The sequence below is a fragment of the Aricia agestis genome, chromosome Z, assembly GCF_905147365.1.
Source record: "Aricia agestis chromosome Z, ilAriAges1.1, whole genome shotgun sequence".
NCBI lineage: Eukaryota > Metazoa > Arthropoda > Insecta > Lepidoptera > Lycaenidae > Aricia > Aricia agestis.
In genome coordinates this window covers 29,142,543-29,160,861 of record NC_056428.1, presented here as the reverse complement: position 1 = coordinate 29,160,861, position 18,319 = coordinate 29,142,543, and the positions used below count along the sequence as shown (strand labels likewise).

At 39.4% G+C, this 18,319-nt stretch overlaps 1 protein-coding gene across 1 annotated transcript; it reads left to right on the top strand.

Moving 5' to 3' along the window:
* Positions 1 to 3,489: 3,489 nt before the first annotated feature.
* On the top strand, positions 3,490 to 15,228 carry LOC121738461. Its single transcript, XM_042130521.1, has 13 exons — positions 3,490 to 3,553; positions 4,482 to 4,635; positions 5,322 to 5,494; positions 6,011 to 6,124; positions 6,253 to 6,453; positions 6,793 to 6,947; positions 7,951 to 8,095; positions 9,376 to 9,527; positions 10,826 to 11,039; positions 11,849 to 12,064; positions 13,908 to 14,069; positions 14,536 to 14,627; positions 15,124 to 15,228. The coding sequence occupies exons 1-13, from the start codon at positions 3,490 to 3,492 to the stop codon at positions 15,226 to 15,228; spliced, it is 1,947 nt and encodes a 648-aa protein (XP_041986455.1).
* The last annotated feature ends 3,091 nt before the right edge of the window (positions 15,229 to 18,319 follow it).

The following is an 18,319-nucleotide window of genomic DNA, read 5'->3' as shown; positions in this document are numbered from 1 at the left end:
GTTACCTCTTCACGCCAAAACCGCCGAACCGATTTTGCTGAACGTTCGTATGGAAATACTCTGAATCCCGGGAAAGGAAACAGGATATTTTTTATCCCAAAAAAATGTACGGTTCCCGCGCAATAAATGAATTTTGCCGCAACGGAGTTGCGTGCGTCATTGCGACGAATCACGACAAAATGATTTCACTCAATATGCAAATTTTTGGCAAACAAAATTACAGATTAGATACGTCAATTACCTACGAAAGAATTATATTTAGCAAGTTAAAAAAGTTGAAGAAAGTTTTCTAAAGTAGTATATCGATTTTCGGTATAATGGATGGATCAAGGTCGAGTCTCGTCGAGAGTCGAGAACAATATCAATTATCTAAAGAAGATTACATTCCTGAGCATTTGCTGCAATGTAATACGGACCACTCACAGCTTCCAGTTCAGTTCACTTTGCAATTTAATATAATACTTAATGCCTGGTACTCCGTGGCGCCAAAATTCTTTACTCGCACGTCAACCCCAGATTTTCCGGCATAAAAATATCCTATGTCATTTCCCGGGACGCTAAAGTATCTCCATACCAAATTTCAGCAAAATCGGTTAAGTTGTTTGGGCGTCAAGAGGTAACAGACAGACAGATAGACAGACACACTTTCACATTTATATTATGAGTATCATAAGATTCATACCTAATTATGGATAAGTGTGGATGAGATGAGATGTTCTAAACGCGAAATATCTCTTGCAGCGCTCCTACTTTCCCAGCAAACTGTATACGAGGGGCACATACATACTCTAAACTTTACAGTCCTTTCACTTTATTAAGGTTTTATATTATATGGTGAATGGTATTTAGTGGTAGGTACTTTAGAATAAATAATGATAGAGAATGTACCATCTCTATAATTATAGAGCGCACGCAAAGTTATCAGTAAATACGCTTATGTACATAAGCGTATTCATCACATTCGTTTTCCGTATTCGATTTCCAAATTCGTAGCATTAATCAAATTCGTTTTCCGTATTCAATTTCCGATTTGATTTCGGTACTCGGATTTCCAAATGCAAGGAATCAGTGGAAAATAATATATTGAAGCACACGAGCACGTTTGCTTTTTTCCGAACGGGACTTTTCCGCAGGTAAGTAATGAGTGCAAGCCAGCGTGTTCGCGGGTGAAGAAAAACTAACATTTGCGCTAGTCTCAGTGAATTCCAAATCATAATTCCACGTTAGAAAATCGAATACGGAAAACGTGCCTATGCGGCCAGCCTTACTGCTAACCCACCCTATCCTTTGGGTCCTAGGTTCTGGACCCAAAGGATAGGGTGGGTTAGCGCTGTTGAAAATATATGGCCCTGTCCCCTGCTGTAAATATCTACATTTGAACTTCAAAGTCGCCATTTAAAATTCAAATCTGGAACAGAGTGTCGGTGGTACAGACTTCGGTTTATAGGTTTTCGACTTTAGTACTAGGTAATAAGGTTCGAAGCCTTGCAGTAAAGGATTACAGGATACCGGATATCCGAACACACGTAGTACGGGAAGGCTTCGCCGCTGAAAATCCTATACCATACCATACGATATAGCATACACCTTTATCTATAGACTGATTATAAGGAAGCTGGGGATTATGTCTAAGGTGTTGGTAGTTCTTTTGTGACATAAAACATATTTTGTGATTAATAAAATAAAATCGAAATTCAAAACGGTTGAAGTATAGGAGTTAAGTTTCCTTAGTTTTTATTATTCGTAGAATATTCACCATAAAATATACTATTAGGGTCAATTCAGACCGCAACGCGACGCGTAGCTGCAACATCAGTAAAAATTTAGAAATGTATAGCTACGCGTCACGTTGCGGTTTGAATTGACCCTTAGTCAGCTGGCTGCAGCCTGCAAGTAACATGATATAGCACTGTATGCGAATAAAATTAATGTATACTAAAAATAACAAAGCGTTTGAAAATGGTTTAAAATCTCATTTCTTTGGCTTATGCCGCTAACAAACCTCCTTGTAAGTTGTACGTTCCCCTTTACGACATAATAAATGAGTCACCCCCGAATGTTGGTTGCGTGTACAAATGCACTTCTCTAAACCAACTGTAACATGACCCCTATGCCCCCTCGTACATTTGCTAATTGGATTAAAAAAGCTAGGAAAGCCTCACCACACAGAGATCTACTATGGTTGGGCACGATCAGTTTGTACCCGATTAATTTTCGTTTCTTGTATGACTCACATTTTACTCATCAGGCTAACTCTTTATTGGGTTATAAGTTAAAATGTTAAATAAATGATCAATTAATAAATAAAAAAAAGAAACACCACTTCTTTCTTCTGCTTTTCGTTGCGGCCTGCGGGTACCAAGACAGTTTGAATTATCCATGTGGCTTTTCGTGGTTGGTTGACACTATCAAACCTTGCGCCATAAGAGTTGTAGAAGTGGGAATGTATGATGGGTCAATCTCTTAACTCTTACCTTCAATCTACTTATAAACCCATACAAACAACCCTTGATCATGTACCCAACCCCAACCCTGTTTGGCCTTTCTCAAAGTGGGCGATAACGCCCTCTTGTGGGCGCTGAAGGTCAAAAAGGGGGCGTTGTGTAGATGCTTGGGGGGTGATTTGTAATTTCATTTCGTCTGGATGCATTTCATATTTAAACAATGGTGGGCCGGGCACTAGAACATAATTTGTTCTCAAAGTGGGCAGTAGACAAAATAACTTTGGGAACCCTGATGTACTAGATAACGCCCGCAACTTTGTTGCGTTGAAATTAGTTTATAGCACGGGAACCGTACATTTTTCCTCAAGAATTGTCTATCCTTTGTCCTTTACCGTTTCTCAAAGTATCTCTATTCCCAGGTAAATCGGTTCAGCCGTTTAAGCTTGAATAGGTAACAGACAGACTGATGGACAGACAGTCAGTCACACTTTCTCATTTATAATACATATTAGTATAGATTATTTAGTATGTGATATGATAAAATATACATCACTAGATGACGCCCGTAATTCCGTTGCGCCAAAATTCGTTTATTCCCCCGGGAACGGTACATTTTTCCGGGACAAATAGTATCCTATGTCCTTTCCCGAGACTCAAAGTATCTACATACCCAGCAAAATCGATTCAGCAGTTTGGGCCTGAAGAGATAACAGACAGAAAAATAGACAGTCAGATAGACGTACAGACAGACACACTTTCGCAATTATAATATTAGTATGGATGTGGAGCGTATAGATTAGTATCATGGGTGGCTATTTACATAATTTAGCAAAATATTCAAATTGTAAATTATATTTCATAAACAAAATGTATTTTGTTTGTTTGTAATATGAAGTAGCTATCAAATTAAGTTCATTATACTGTCTAGCTATCGCGGCTCAAAACTAAACTTTATGAAGCCGGAAAACTGCTAGTGTTTCAGGCTTATTGTTTAAAGTTCGCTTTGAAGTGCGATGAAAATGTTTCATATTGTTTCAGGATCGATATGACTGTACAGAACATTTTAATCCTGTGCACTCTCTTCACGAGCGCCATAGGCTTAGAATCAGGTATTATATTCTGTTGTACTATAGTTTGTGTAAACGATATTTAAATTATTTTTAAGGTAACACTAACTTGTTTAAATTATGTTACTTCTTAGAAGTGGCGGGGCAAAACCTAAAGATATGGGCCAAGATATATTTTGCGAGGCTCCCTGATGGATGACTCGAGAGGATGAATTTTGTTGAGAGAAACAATTTTTTGATACTCAAACTTTTATTTATAAAAAAATTGAGTATCAAAAGTAGTAAATCCTTAAAAATCCTCGTGATCCAAGAGGTGCGAGGCTCCTTGGACCGCGGTGGCCTACGTCGCCCATGCCTTACGCCGCCTCTGTCTTAGCTATAGCGTTTGCGGTTCGGTGCATATATTTCGGCTTTATAATTTAACTCTTACGATGTAATATTTTAGTTATGTAACATCTAAATCAGAGACTCAGACTGTCTATTCCTATCATAAAAATTAAATATCATTGGTCTATTCATATTCGTTGTGTCGTTTCATTCAGCGACAAAATTTCCGGATAACCTACTAATGGGCGTACCCAGGTTCTGGGCCATGCGGGGGCAAATTACCCAGGTTCTGGTGCCAGGGGGGGGGGGGGGGGCAAATTACCTAGGTTCTGGGCCAGGGGGGGGCAAATCAGATTTTTCATAAGCTAGGTGTTTATAAAGAATAAAAAATTAATTATTTTTAGTTGTAAAAATATTGTATTGCAGACAAATGGCAAAAATTCGTTTTTTTTAATTTTTATAGATAAAAGTACTAGATAATATACTTAGTAGGGACGTCAACAAGATCCAGGGGGGGCAGCTGCCCCCCCCCCTGCCCCCCCCCCCTCGGTACGCCCATGAACCTACTTATTCTTCACTTATCAGGCGACGATGAAGTTCTTTATAAACCTATCCTACATTCATTATTCTACTGATATTCTAGAAGTAGTAGTCTTACGAGCTGTGCGAGGTCTGGACGCGAGGCTCCCGTGCGGACAGGGCAAAGTGTTCCTAGACGGACCAGACTCCTATGTCCTCTGGCTGAAAAACGACAGGGACTTCATATACCGCTTCCCCAATGAGGATAGTGAGCAAAGGTGACTATTTTTAACACACTTTTATTAGAATCTTTGAACACGTTTTTACCTATCTCCAGTTGTCTAAAACTTTGCGTATTAAGATCTAATACAGTGCAATAATTTGTTAAAGTTTTATGAAAAAATATATTAAAAAAATGAATTTGACTGACTGACTTTGAATAAATTCTAACTGCTTAAAAAGTCACTTTAATTAAGCTAGGTACCTTTATAGCCACTAGAAGTCCCACCTGTCTTTGGCTAATAAAAATGTTCAAACAGCGATTTTTTACAACTTGAGTTTAGTAGTTTACAATCTCCTTGTGTTAATTGGGAAAGTCACAAGACAGACAGCGGATATACGCCGACTATATGTCTGTATCCGCTTTTTTCAGTCGGTTCGACTGAAAAATGCGGATGCAAGATGCGGTCCGTTTATGGCCGACCGTAGAGGCACAAGTAAGATGGTAGAGACTAGAGTCCATAATTCATTTGTTCCTTTACATTTTCTAATAGCGATAAAGTTTATAATAACTAACCGATCTTATTCCATAGATACAATACTCATCAACAATTTATTATAAAGCTCATTAAATATTGTATTTCAACGTAATACACACCTATCAACAGTCCCCCTAACACATGCGCGGGAGTTGATGATCATATTTTAATTATCCTCACCCTATGGGGTTGTATCGATTTTCCAGGGTGGCCAACCGTGACCGAATATATGGGACCTCGTGCGACTCGGGGACTTGCTATGACGACACCTCTCTCCTTCTAAAGCGTGTGAGTGAGCAGGACAGCGGTATCTACCGCTGCCGGATACACTACCAAGCGTCGCCGTCGCTGGACTATGTTATTGATGTTAGGTTGGTCGGTGAGTGAACTATGAGATTTTTTATGTTATTTTAGAGAAATTAAAGCATAAGCAGATGGCGGGACTAAGTAATTAAGTTATGAAAATCGCGCAGCAGCTATCAGCTAATATTGAAGTGACATAAACCAACTAACTTAGGTCCGCCATCAACTGCATATGAATAATTTTCCTGATTCCTTGTTAGGTACGAAAATTGAACTACTCGAGAATCGAGATCTTTAATGCAAGGGCGGCGGAAAAAAATTGTTTTTGATGGAATTTTCAGATGGTACCATCGAGGAAGTTGATTCCTATGCAATTGACAGACCAACGTTATTTGGTCGAATATGACAATTCAATGTTAATTGTGATCTGTCAGCTGGGTTTGACGTAACGCAACCAAACTACTTAGGTCCCCGGTTTGCATAGGAATCAACTTCTCTGATAGTACATCTGAAAATTCCGGGAAAACTAAAACTTTTACGAAATGGTTGAAACATAATAATATGTATATTGTATGTATGATATATATTTCAGATGCACCAGGTATACCGAGGATATATAATGAAGCGAATGAGGAGTTGAAACGGGGATACGTTGGCCCTCTAAGCCTGGGATCAGATCTGACCCTGATATGCGAAGTAGACGATGGTAAGTATTTTACACTCTTCTTAGCCCCTAGCGGCTAGCCAATACGTTTTGTTTATAACCTCTTTACAGAATCGTATATCCAAAATGTATGGAATATTATGGTATGTATTTTTAAAATAAATTTGTAGACCAGCCCGACACGCTAGTCTACTGGCGTCGCAACGGCGTAATGATAGAGCGCGCACACACGGTCCGACCCGGCGTACTACGAGCCGACGTCCACGTGCGAAACGCGACGCGGGACGAACTAGATGCCCACTACGAGTGTCTCGCTCAGAATGCTGATGTAACTGAGCCACTGAGCGCCAGTGTCGTTATTAAAATGTATTGTAAGTATTGTAAATATTATAATAAGATGACGTCCGCGTCTCCGTTGAGCCGAAATTCCTTTATCGCGCGAGAACCATGAATTTTTCCGCAATAAAAACTGTCCAATATTCTTTTCAATCGGTTTAGCCGGTGAAGACGTAAAAGACAGACACGACCATTACGACGCCATCAGTTCACTAGCTACTAGCGTCGTCGGCGTGATGATAGAGCGCGTACACACGGTGCTACGCACCGAAGTCCACGTGCGAAACGCGACGCGACACGAACTAGACACATGCGCGAACGAATTCGGCGCAACAAGTTTATGAAAAAAACCATAATAATATATTCCGTTACAGTGCCGCCAATGAAGGTTGAGATCCGGTTGAATAACAACTACGACTTCGAGGCGGGTCAACCTAGAGTGGTTGACTGCGTGGTAGTTGGCTGTGTGCCACCTCCATCAATCACCTGGCACTTGGGTGACACGTTGCTGAGACCCAGTGTTCATAAGGTACTATCAGAGAAGTTGATTCCTATGCAAATCGGGGACCTAAGTAGTTTGGTTGCGTTACGTCAAACCCAGCTGACAGATCACAATTAACATTGAATTGACATATTCGACCAAATAACGTTGGTCTGTCAATTGCATAGGAATCAACTTCCTCGATGGTACATACCATGTACATACAATTTCCGTGGGGAACTTCGTGCTAAAGCTGATCGTACATTTGTCAGCACCGTACGTGCCGTACACGTCTAACGCACCACACAGTACACGAAATGCGGCGCATACGGTGCGGACGAATGTGCGAGGTTTCACATCATTTCATACAACAAATTCTAAAATGCACGTACGTCGCGTGCTTGCTGATAAATGTACGGTCACCTTTAGACCCAGTGTTCATAAGGTGTTATCAGAGAAGTTTGTTCCTAGGCCGATGACCTATATAATTTGATCGCGTTATGTAAAACCCAGGCGACAGATCACGACTAACATTGTATTAACAAAACTCACCTAAATGACGCAGGTCTGCCAACTGACTGGATCAATATCTTCGATGACCATGGGCGTACCCAGGTTCTGGGCCAGGGGTGGGCAAAATACCCAGGTTCTGGGCCAGGGGGGGGCAAAATACCCAGGTTCTGGGCCAGGGGGGGGCAAATTACCCAGGTTCTGGGCCAGGGGGGGGGGCAAATCAGATTTTTTATAAGCTAGGTGTTTATAAAGAATAAAAAATTTATAATTTTAGTTGTAAAATATTGTATTTCAAACAAATGGCAAAAATTCGTTTTCTTAATTTTTGGTTTTTATAGATAAAAGTACTAGATAATATACTTAGTAGGGACGTCAACATAATCCAGAGGGGGGGGGCAGCTGCCCCCTGCCCCCCCTCGGTACGCCCATGTCGATGCCCCTGTGGATCTAAATATTTTTCCGAGAACTGTTTAATAAGATCGAAAAAGTAAGAATGTAGGTATTAATTCTATTACCTCATACCTGTTAATTTTTCTAGGAACTTCACGACGGCAACTACACAGTATCATCACTGACCCTAGCACCTTCACTGCGTGATTCAAAACATGATCTCGTGTGTAGAGCTCACAACTCTCATCTACCGTCGTCCGTATTTGAAGATAAAGTCACCTTAAATGTTGGATGTAAGTAGATTCACAAAAGTTTGATCTATATTAACGGCGTCACAAATGTCTCGCACTCAGATTATATTAAAAAGTTTGTTATTGATAACAGAATTTGACTAAAAATGTTCGGAGCTTATGGCAAAATTTTAATCGCATTAAAGTTACCTAATTAATATAGGTCTCGTGTGACGGTAGGTAACAGAAAATATAATACTTATGCGGCTTCTCTACCTTGTAAATCTCTACGAATCTAAATCTCTACGATTACCCCTGATTGACATAGACTGTGCAAACAAGACAGCTTTGTAATCATAATAATATTTTATATTATCCGTCACGGCTCAACGTTAATTTTATACGTGGGAGAGCCATACTTCGGCACGAATGGGCCGGCTCGACCGGATAAATACCACGTTCTCACAGAAAACCGGCGTGAAACAGCGCTTGCGCTGTTTCACGCCGAGTGAGTGAGTTTACCGGAGGCCCAATCCTCTACCCTATTCCCTTTCCTACCCTCCCCTATTCCCTTCCCTTCCCTACCCTCCCCTATTACCCTATTCCCCCTTAAAAGGCCGGCAATGCACATGCAGCTTTTCTGATGCCGCGAGTGTCCATGGGCGACGGAAGTTGCTTTCCATCAGGAGACCCGTTTGCTCGTTTGCCCCCTTATTTCATTAAAAAAAAAAAGGTGCCTTCCACAATACACAATGTGCTTCGATTTGAGTATAGCGAGTGTGGCAACTGGCAAAGTGCGATTACCTTTCAAGTGCGCCATATAGTTATTTTTTCATACTGCTGATTGAAAATCTCCAATCAGCAGTATGGAAAAATAGCTATATGGCGCACTTGCTGGGTAAGCGCACTTTGCCACACTCACTGTAATAAAAAAACTTGAGAGGTGTCAAGGGACACCCGAATGTAACGAAGTTATTTCTTATGTTCATAAAGCCTGTATACATATAGTACACTGAAAAAATTATTTAAAAAAAACGCTATCTATTGACGCCCAGAAATACTAACAACGCGTCGCTGTTTATTCTCAAAAACGCCATCTAGTTGACGCACAGGAATACTATCAACGCCCTCTGCCCCTACCATGCAGGTACTAATAAAAAGTGTCGAGGTCAAATGTCGTTCTGTCTAGCCTCCTTTACGCCGGACGCTCGATAAGGAACTTCGTTCTAAAAAATCATATTATAAATTATAACTATTACTTAGTGCCTTAAAAATTGACAAGCATAAAAGCTTGAACAAACTTGGAGTAACCATAACATCAGTAACTCATACACGTTTTACAGATCGTCCTCTCTGCCTTTCTCCGCGGGAAGAGACGATCGGCGCCATACTGGACGAAACTGAAACTATATCGTGCGTGGTAGAAGCCTCGCCGCCGCCCCTGCAATTCAGTTGGACGTTTGCTGACTCGAGAATACTGTATACCAGTGTTAAGGTAAGAAAGGCTAGTATATTGCATAATGCATTAAGGCGCTCCCCCCACGGAGATGCCGTAATTTACCCTATTTAGAGCCTTATTAACTCAAAATTTGAAAACTACAAAAATATAATAAAAATACAGCAATAATCTTCAGTATATAGTATATTAACATTCCTTTCACCGTTATTAATTTACTATTTTTGTTCATTATACTCATGATATTAGCTGTCAAAGTAATACCAATTTATTAAAATTCAAGCGTACTTTCAGCATCTCCCTAGTATTTAAAAATTACTTTTATTTGAAACACACGCCAATTGATAGACAATTTTATTTGCTACATATTCCCTGAATGAATTTTTTTATGACAATTTTGAACCCTAAATAAAAAGAGATTAAAAAAAATTGAAATAAGATAAGTAAAAAAAATAGGATTTTGGTGCGATCTCATTAATGCATTCAATTGTATGGTCAAGGTCGTTTGCTCAGGGGATGGCCTTACGTAGCTCTTCCAAAAAGGCGGGTGTCAATAAATTGTTATATTATTATTTACTTTAATCGTGATCACGCTGAATGATAAGGCTCAATATAATATATGCGTTCGACCGAACACGCGGTTTGGCCTACACCACGAAATCACAAGCAATAATTATGTAAATGACAGCACGAGCGCGTTGCTATTTAAATAAATCGTCACATACCTACTGTATCGCTCCATTGCACAAACCTTATTGGTTTTAAATTAAAATGAATAGGTAATTGTATACTTTATTTGGTAAATAAGTAAATAATAATATTGCTTGTGAGTTGTGACCTCGCGGTGTAGTGGCCAAACCGATTTTTATACACTTTTTTTTATATGAAATAAGGGGGCAAACGAGCAAACGGGTCACCTGATGGAAAGCAACTTCCGTGTCCCATGGACACTCGCAACATCAGAAGAGCTGCAAGTGCTTTACCGGTCTTTTAAGAGGGAATAGGGTAATATGGTAGGGGAGGGTAAAGAAGGGAATAGGGGAGGGTAGGGAAGGGAATGGGGTAAGGGAATGGGCCTCCGGTAAACTCACTCACTCGGCGAAACATAGCGCAAGCGCTGCGCCCGTGGTGTTTCTCCGGTCGAGTCGGCCCATCCGTGCCGAAGCATGGCTCTCCCACGTAAAATCAGGGATCGCGAGGAGGGCTCGCTCGTACTAGGTATTGTTCAACTTAGGGAATGCTGCAAGTTTCGTCAAAATCGGTTCAGTAGTTTTTGAGATAGCGAATTTCGGTTTTATCTTTTTAAAATACTATTTGATTCATTGCTTCCTTTACAGTCAGTGTCGGGTCACCAGAACCGCTACACGTCATCTCTAACCTGGCGTCCGCGTGACGGTGACGTTGGAGCGGTACTATGTCGCGCGACCAACGCGTTCGGGGAACAGAGGAAGCCGTGCTCGTACTCCATCGCCCAAGGCGGACCACCATGCACACCCGACTGTGTGGTACTGAGATCCTTCCCGAAGACCATCAGGGTTCAGTGTCAGAAAGGTGGGTTCGTTTGCCTTCTTTATTTGGTAGTTATGTTGTGCAAAAGGCTACGCAAAATTACGGACGAATAATTCCTTAAGTAAAATAGTTTGTGTGAATGAACTTGACTATTAATTTTAGTCTGATTTTAATAATTTGCTATAGCGGAAATAAAATTTTGGGTAAGGAAACTTCAAACCTAGGTTTGAATTGCTTATCGATTTTAAAGCAAATAAATAATACCAATTTATATAAAAAATCCACACCTAGTGTCTAGTGACATTAAATTTTAAAATAATACCTATTACCTAACGCCAATCACTAAACACAAAGCGAATATATTAGGTATACTTACTTGTTGTTCAATGTTCGTTCAACATCATTTTTAACACGTTTTTATAAGCTTGGGCTGTAGCCCAGGTATGTATGTATTATGTAACGCAATCTTTGAAAACGATTTTTACCTATCTCCAGAGCCAATCACAATGTAATAATTTGTTTTTGGAACGAAGTTCCTTATCGCGCGTTGCGAAACAGAAGTGTCGTTACAACCGCACGGCTTACAACTATAGCAAAAATGCTATAGTTGTAAGCCGTGTGGAAGCGCGTATGTCTCTGTCTCTCTCTCGCATTGAACAGTGTGGTATAGACTTTTTTTGTTTTTTTAGTGTATACAGGTTTTTTGTACATAAGAAATAATAAACTGGAACTTCGTTCCATCCGGGTGCCCCTTGACACTTCTCAAGTTTTGTAAAATAGTGCCAAAACACTGAGTTTTTTTTTTGTAATAGTGTTTTTTTTTTAAACTATAATTTATTATCTAATTTCAGCATGGGACGGTGGTAGACCGCAGATGATACATCTAGAACTCCTCACATCGGATGGCACTCTCATCCACAACGTATCAAACCAGGCGGGCCACTTCAGCATCCCAGACGGTGATGATGAGAGGAACATGACCGCTGTGGTCTATGCCAGCAGCTCTAGGGGCAGAAGCGAGAAGAGGGTCCTGCATCTACAGACTATAACGCCGCTTAGTGCTTCAGGTACTAGATCCAGATAGATACTCAGTAACAGAGATCTTCTCCTTCTTCTTCTTGTTTAATATGGCTGATTTCAGTGAGTTTCTAATGTCAGTTCCTTATATAGAGTTTACTGTGAAAGTAGCAGCGCTGCGAGAGCAAAATTTTTTTGTTGCTTTTAGGACTTATAAGACCAAAGAAACAGAGGAAAATGTGGCTAAAACAGGAAAAAATATTATTTGAAAGTGCTTATTTCACGAACAATTTTTAATGTTTATGTTATTTGAGCTTCGTGGCAGCGCTGCGTCGACGCAGCGCTGACTCAGCGCGCCGTGTGGACTGGCTCTTACTGCCGATCCACACTCGCGCGCGACAGCGCGCTGCGGATCGCGGCGCGCATCGCGCCGCGCATCGCGCATTCTGCCAAATTTACTGATCCACACTCGCAAAGTTCGCGACATGTTCGCAATGTTGCCACTTTTTAATTACTTCACCTTCTTGATGCACTATAGTTTACGCCCTTGAGCCAAATTTATCTTACTTTATATTATAAACTAGATGTCCCACGCGGCTTCGCTCGCGTAAATTATTAGAAATTTTACGGAAATCGTACATTTTTTCGCAACAAAATAGCATATCTCTCTTCACGTAGTCTACTCTATATCTGTGCCAAATAACATACAAAATTGCTTTAGTAGTTCGTGAGATAAACCCTTGCTAATGATTTTCCGTTTTAACCACATTTCCTCTGTTTCTTCGGTCCTATTAGTTTGCGTGATAAAATAGCCTATAGCCTTCTTTGATAAATGAGCTATCTAACACTAAAATATTTTTTTTATCGGACCAAAATATGATTAACGTGTTCAATCAAACAAATAAATATTTTTAAATCGCTTGACAAAATCGAATCTTGATCTAAATGACTATGAAAAGTACCAATGGATCATAATAGGCTCATAATCATGGGATGCATATAACTTTATAAGGTATAATATGGTAGTGATGATGAATGTAATTTGCATAGTAGCATATGCTTTCCGTTCTTAAAGTAATGCAAAGGAGTTCTCTCAGCACCTTCCCAATCTAATCATGGTATACATTGGTGCAAAATCTTACTTGTTGATTGCATATGCTTAGACTACTTCCCACGAAACCGAAGTCACCACATGTTTCCATATAAATTTTAAGGAGTTCCCTCGATTAGTCATGGCTCCCAGCATCAGATCACCACTTTTGTGAGTATAGTACCAAATTGGGATGACACTCTGTACGCCAAAAGAAAAATTTTGAAAATCGGTTCACAAACGGCGGAGTAATCGTTGAATATAAAAAACGAACATAAAACTTCCCCATTTTGAAAGTCATTTAAAATTGTAGCCTATGTGTTATTCTGATGTATAAGCTATATTATTGTAAAGTTTCATTAAGATACATTCAGTAGTTTTTGCGTGAAAGAGTAACAAACATCCATACATCCAAACAAACTTTCGCCTTTATAATATTATAAAGTATATAAAGTATAAAGTAATAAAGTATAAAGTAGGATTAATTATATTCTGTTCACTAAAAAATGCTGGCATGTCTTGTATGGCAAAAGCCCTTATTAAAATAAAGATTAAAAAAAAATCTCTTTGTCGCGGGACAGAAAACCGACAGCAATCGGGGAACGGGCGGCGAAGTGCGAAACATATGCGAACCGGATCCACACACTCACGTTTCGCGGAAATTCCGCGGCGTCGCGCGCGGTTCGCGCGCGAGTGGGGATGGGGCTTTAGGCTTGATCTCTCAGCTGCCCATAAGTCGACTTCTCTGATGGTACATACAGAAAATATCCATCACATTTCCCAAATTTTTGGTGAATTTCCAGCTATAGCGGAGAACGAGGAGCCTCAGTCATGGACGCACTGGCTGGAGGTGGGTGCGGGGGCGGTGGCGGTGGCGGCGGCGCTGGTGGCCACCACGCTCTGCGTCAAGGCCTTCAAGGCCAAGAGGGACCAGCATAACCCCGATCTGGTGCCGCGGTCTGATGGTGAGTGTCTATCCGGCCGCCTAGACGAGCAATACTATTGTCAATATCACGTATTGCGTAATATTATTAACCGTCCAGTGCGTCTAGGGTTGATATTGAACATCGTGCCCCTTCAATCTAATTACACATAAACTGTTCAATACAATTGAAGCTTGATATTGCACAATACAATTGATCTTCTAGGGGCCGGCTTAGGTATCAAAAAAATTTATACAAAAAAATAGTTGGCTGTGATGTGTACGGCCGGTCTGCTGCAATGTAGTCAAGGCGAGGACGCACTAGGCTACACCACGCTGTATAGCGACGCTCATACGATTCTTATTTGACCATGACGTGTCGCGTCGCGTCGCTACAGTGTAGTGTCGCCTAGTGCGGTCTTTAACGTTTAGCGTGGTCACACCTAAACTTCCATTTATGATGACGAAAAAAGTTCGTGTAATAAGATTTTTAATTTTTTTGTAAGCAGGTACTTTTCACCGAGAGCCGGATTTCACAAGAGAGGAGCGATTACTCGGCACCACCAATATTACCGTCAACCAACTGGCATCGTGTCCTAATGTAAGCATAAACTAATCCATACCAATATTATAAATGCGAAAGTGTATCTGCCTGTCTGTTACTTCTTCACGCCTAAACCGCTGAACCGTTTTTAATTAAATTTCATATAGGGATACTTTGAAGGAAAGGACATAGATACTTTTATCTCGCAAAAATGTACGGTTCTCGATAAACGATTTTTTCGCAACGGAGTTGTGGGCGTCATCTAGTTCTATACAGGCTGTAACAAAACTAAGTGATAATTCTTTAGGACATGTATGTGTCCCTTGTATACAGTATATGGGCAACCTCATGACGGTGGGGCTTTTGCCCATACAGATCACAAAAAAAGCTAAGCTTTCAACGCTGCTACTATCACAATTGCCTCTGTACAAGACTACAACTACATTCAACATTGAATTGACAAAACCTGACCAAAATATGATTTGTCATCTCACATCTGCCGACGATTTAATTGCTCGCATACTACCGAAACTCATCCAGTATTGTCCAACAGCAGTACACGACGTCGCCTGTGCCATCATGCCGCGTGCTGGTGGGCTGCGCCGCGAGATCCCCGTCCCAGGACTGCCCCGCCACGCAACACTCATACTACGTCTGAACTCTTGAACTGAAAGATTCAGAGTAGCGCACCAGTATCTGGTAGCAATGTAATGTTGTAGAAAGCACTGAGAGCCGTGCAAATTTTATAATATTATTTATCTTAAGAGGGCGACTAACCCCAAAAATCAAACATCGTCCTTCTCTCTTCACACTCACACCCGTCTTTCATATGCCAGGTGAAAAAGAACGACGCGGAATCATCGCCAAATTAGTTTTTTCTCAATAGCTCGATAAATATATACAACATTTTAAAAATCCGCTAGATCGATCACTCAATGATAGAATTTTATACAATGTGTTAAAATATTAACTTAGTTCAATGCACGGTTATGGCAATAAATGAAAAATTTGTGAAAATTAGATGCATCTTTGTGATTTTTTTCTATCGAGAAAATTTTAAAATATCGTGTTTTTGCTCAGATCGAATTCTCGGAAATATAATGTTGTATCTAATTTTAGAAAATGAAACAATTCGGGGCTTATTTTCAAGTATAAAAATGAATTATAAAATCGACATTTTAGGTTTAGTCGCTCCCTTAATGCCGTACACAGATGGATCTTAGTCTCTAAACACACCATGCCGCAGATAGGTGGCCGAGATTACGCCTGCAATATATTTTAAATTACCGATGACACACCGAAATTACGTCGCGTTTTAGCGTACAGCCGAACATCGATCGATCGTAAGTTCGTCAGCGATTCGGCGGTAATGTCGGAACGTATCGGCCACGGAACTTTGGATGCGTATCTTCGGCATGGTGTGTTTAGACACAAAGGATTACAGTATAAGGTCTATATAATGAAGATACATAAACTCCTTACATTTTTTGACATTGATCATACATCTCTTCATCAAAATGAAGTTGAGTAGGTAATCATTAAGTTCTGTCTCTGGGTGTGGCAATAAGATTACCTATTCGCTTCAATAACGTAATATTTTTCTAGCCCATTTATAAGAGAGATTAATTTATAGGCCGGATTTGGTCGGATATGTCAAGCCCAACCATAAAGTTAATATACCTAGCGGAATCCGCTAGGAATATTAACTTTATGAGCCTAACCTACAGATCACAAGACGTAACATTGACTTGAGATAATCCGACCAAATGACGAAAGTCGACCGCCATCAACCTACAAATCAATTTCCTGATGGTACTTAACAATGGAAATATAGTAATTGTATATCCACTTATCAACAAGTTAGTTAAGTAAGTAAGTATACATTTTTATGGAATTATTGTAGATTTCCAAACCTGAGCTTATAAGGTATGTAAGTACTTGTAGAAATTAAAATATTTTAAAACATATTATGGAAAAATCTAGTCACACTAGTCATGTTTGCCTATGAACTATTCCAAAAAAGAAACTGCTTACGTAAGAAGGCATAATAAATTATTTAAAAAATAACACAAATATATTTTTATAAAGAAAATTATGAATGTATAATAACAAAACATTAAACTTACAAACGTTATAACATAATATATTATGTACAGTCAGTAAAAAATGAATGTAATAAATTCACGATCTCGCCCGATTTAAGACTGACATTTGACTATTCAATCTACCAAATATAAAAAATATAATTATTAATATAGCTACCCAAAAGCTAAAATTCCAAGAAACCAAACTAAATGTCAAACAACTAGCTCATTAAGGTGCTCCCTCACCGGGAGCATTCGCGTGTGACGTAATATTATAGATTCGACTTTAAGCATTAGGTACCTAACAATACTACCTCCCTGACTGACGAGCATTCGCGTGTAATGTTAAATGTAACATTATAGACTCGACTTTGAGCACTACATAGCAAGTGGACTACACCGTCACGTAGCATTGATGTTACAATTTGTATCAAGATATTGTAACACATTATGTATCATTACAAGGTGCGCATTTTAATACTCGGTTCTCCTCCCTCACGGATGTAATACTCCACTCTGTAACGTTACATTACAACAATACTAAAAAGTATTAGACATATAACTATTTACTTGTTTACAGAGATTTGATTCATAGGCAGGTTACGAACCTACGCATTTTGGACGGTCTATGTCAAGCCCATTCAACATAGGCTTGCCATAACCCGACAAAATAAAGTAGGTTCGCCATCAGCCTATGAATGATTTTTTCTGATGATACGTATCATCAAAATACGCTGTCTGCGTTAATATATTATATACTGGCTTGATATTTATACCTAACATATCACTTAGGCTTTAGCGATAAATTTAACAGAATCCGAAGGTTAAATAATAAATACGAGTATAAACGACATATTATTATTACTTAAATAACAATCTGCTTTTCATCTTGTACAATTATTTTGTAGATACGTGTAGACTGTAGGTACATTTTGACACCACTACTAATAAATATATTTACAGATGGATTATAAAGTTATAAAAGCTGTTTGTCTATGTCTGGCACTTTAGAAAAATCATATAACAGAAAAAGACAGCGAACTTTAAAGTGTTATACGCCTCGTAAATATATTTTTAAGTAAGAGGGCAAATATTTTGTAAATATATTTTTCTACGTTGTTTGCATAACATTTGAATGTAGTCGAAAATAAAGGACTATTTAAGTAACGTCTGTTTTATAATTTGCTTTACCCAAATTCTTTTATTTTACTTAAAAACAATTTATGAAACAATAATAATTATGTTTTACGTTCAATCCAGAGAATTTTTAAAGAAAACCCCTGCACAAGGCTCTGCATTTGTACACAAACATTGAGTTGGAATTTTGATCACCAGAGAAATCTAGTCTTCCAAATGAGTGGCTCCATCAGTGTACAGTTACCAAATGGTCACGGTGGTTAACAGTTGCCGTGTGACACCTACTGGTCTCAATATTATAGCTAATAGAGCATAAAATATGCCCTATTAAAGACATACTAGCTATTTGACCGAGCTTTGCTCGGTATTCGATAAAATACGAATAAAATGACATTTTCTAAAAATGATTCCTAGCTAGATCGATTTATCGAACCCGGAACCCCCTATATACTAAATTTCATGAAAATCGTTGGAGCCGATTCCGAGATCCCAATTATATAGTATATATAACGAAGAATTGCTCGTTTA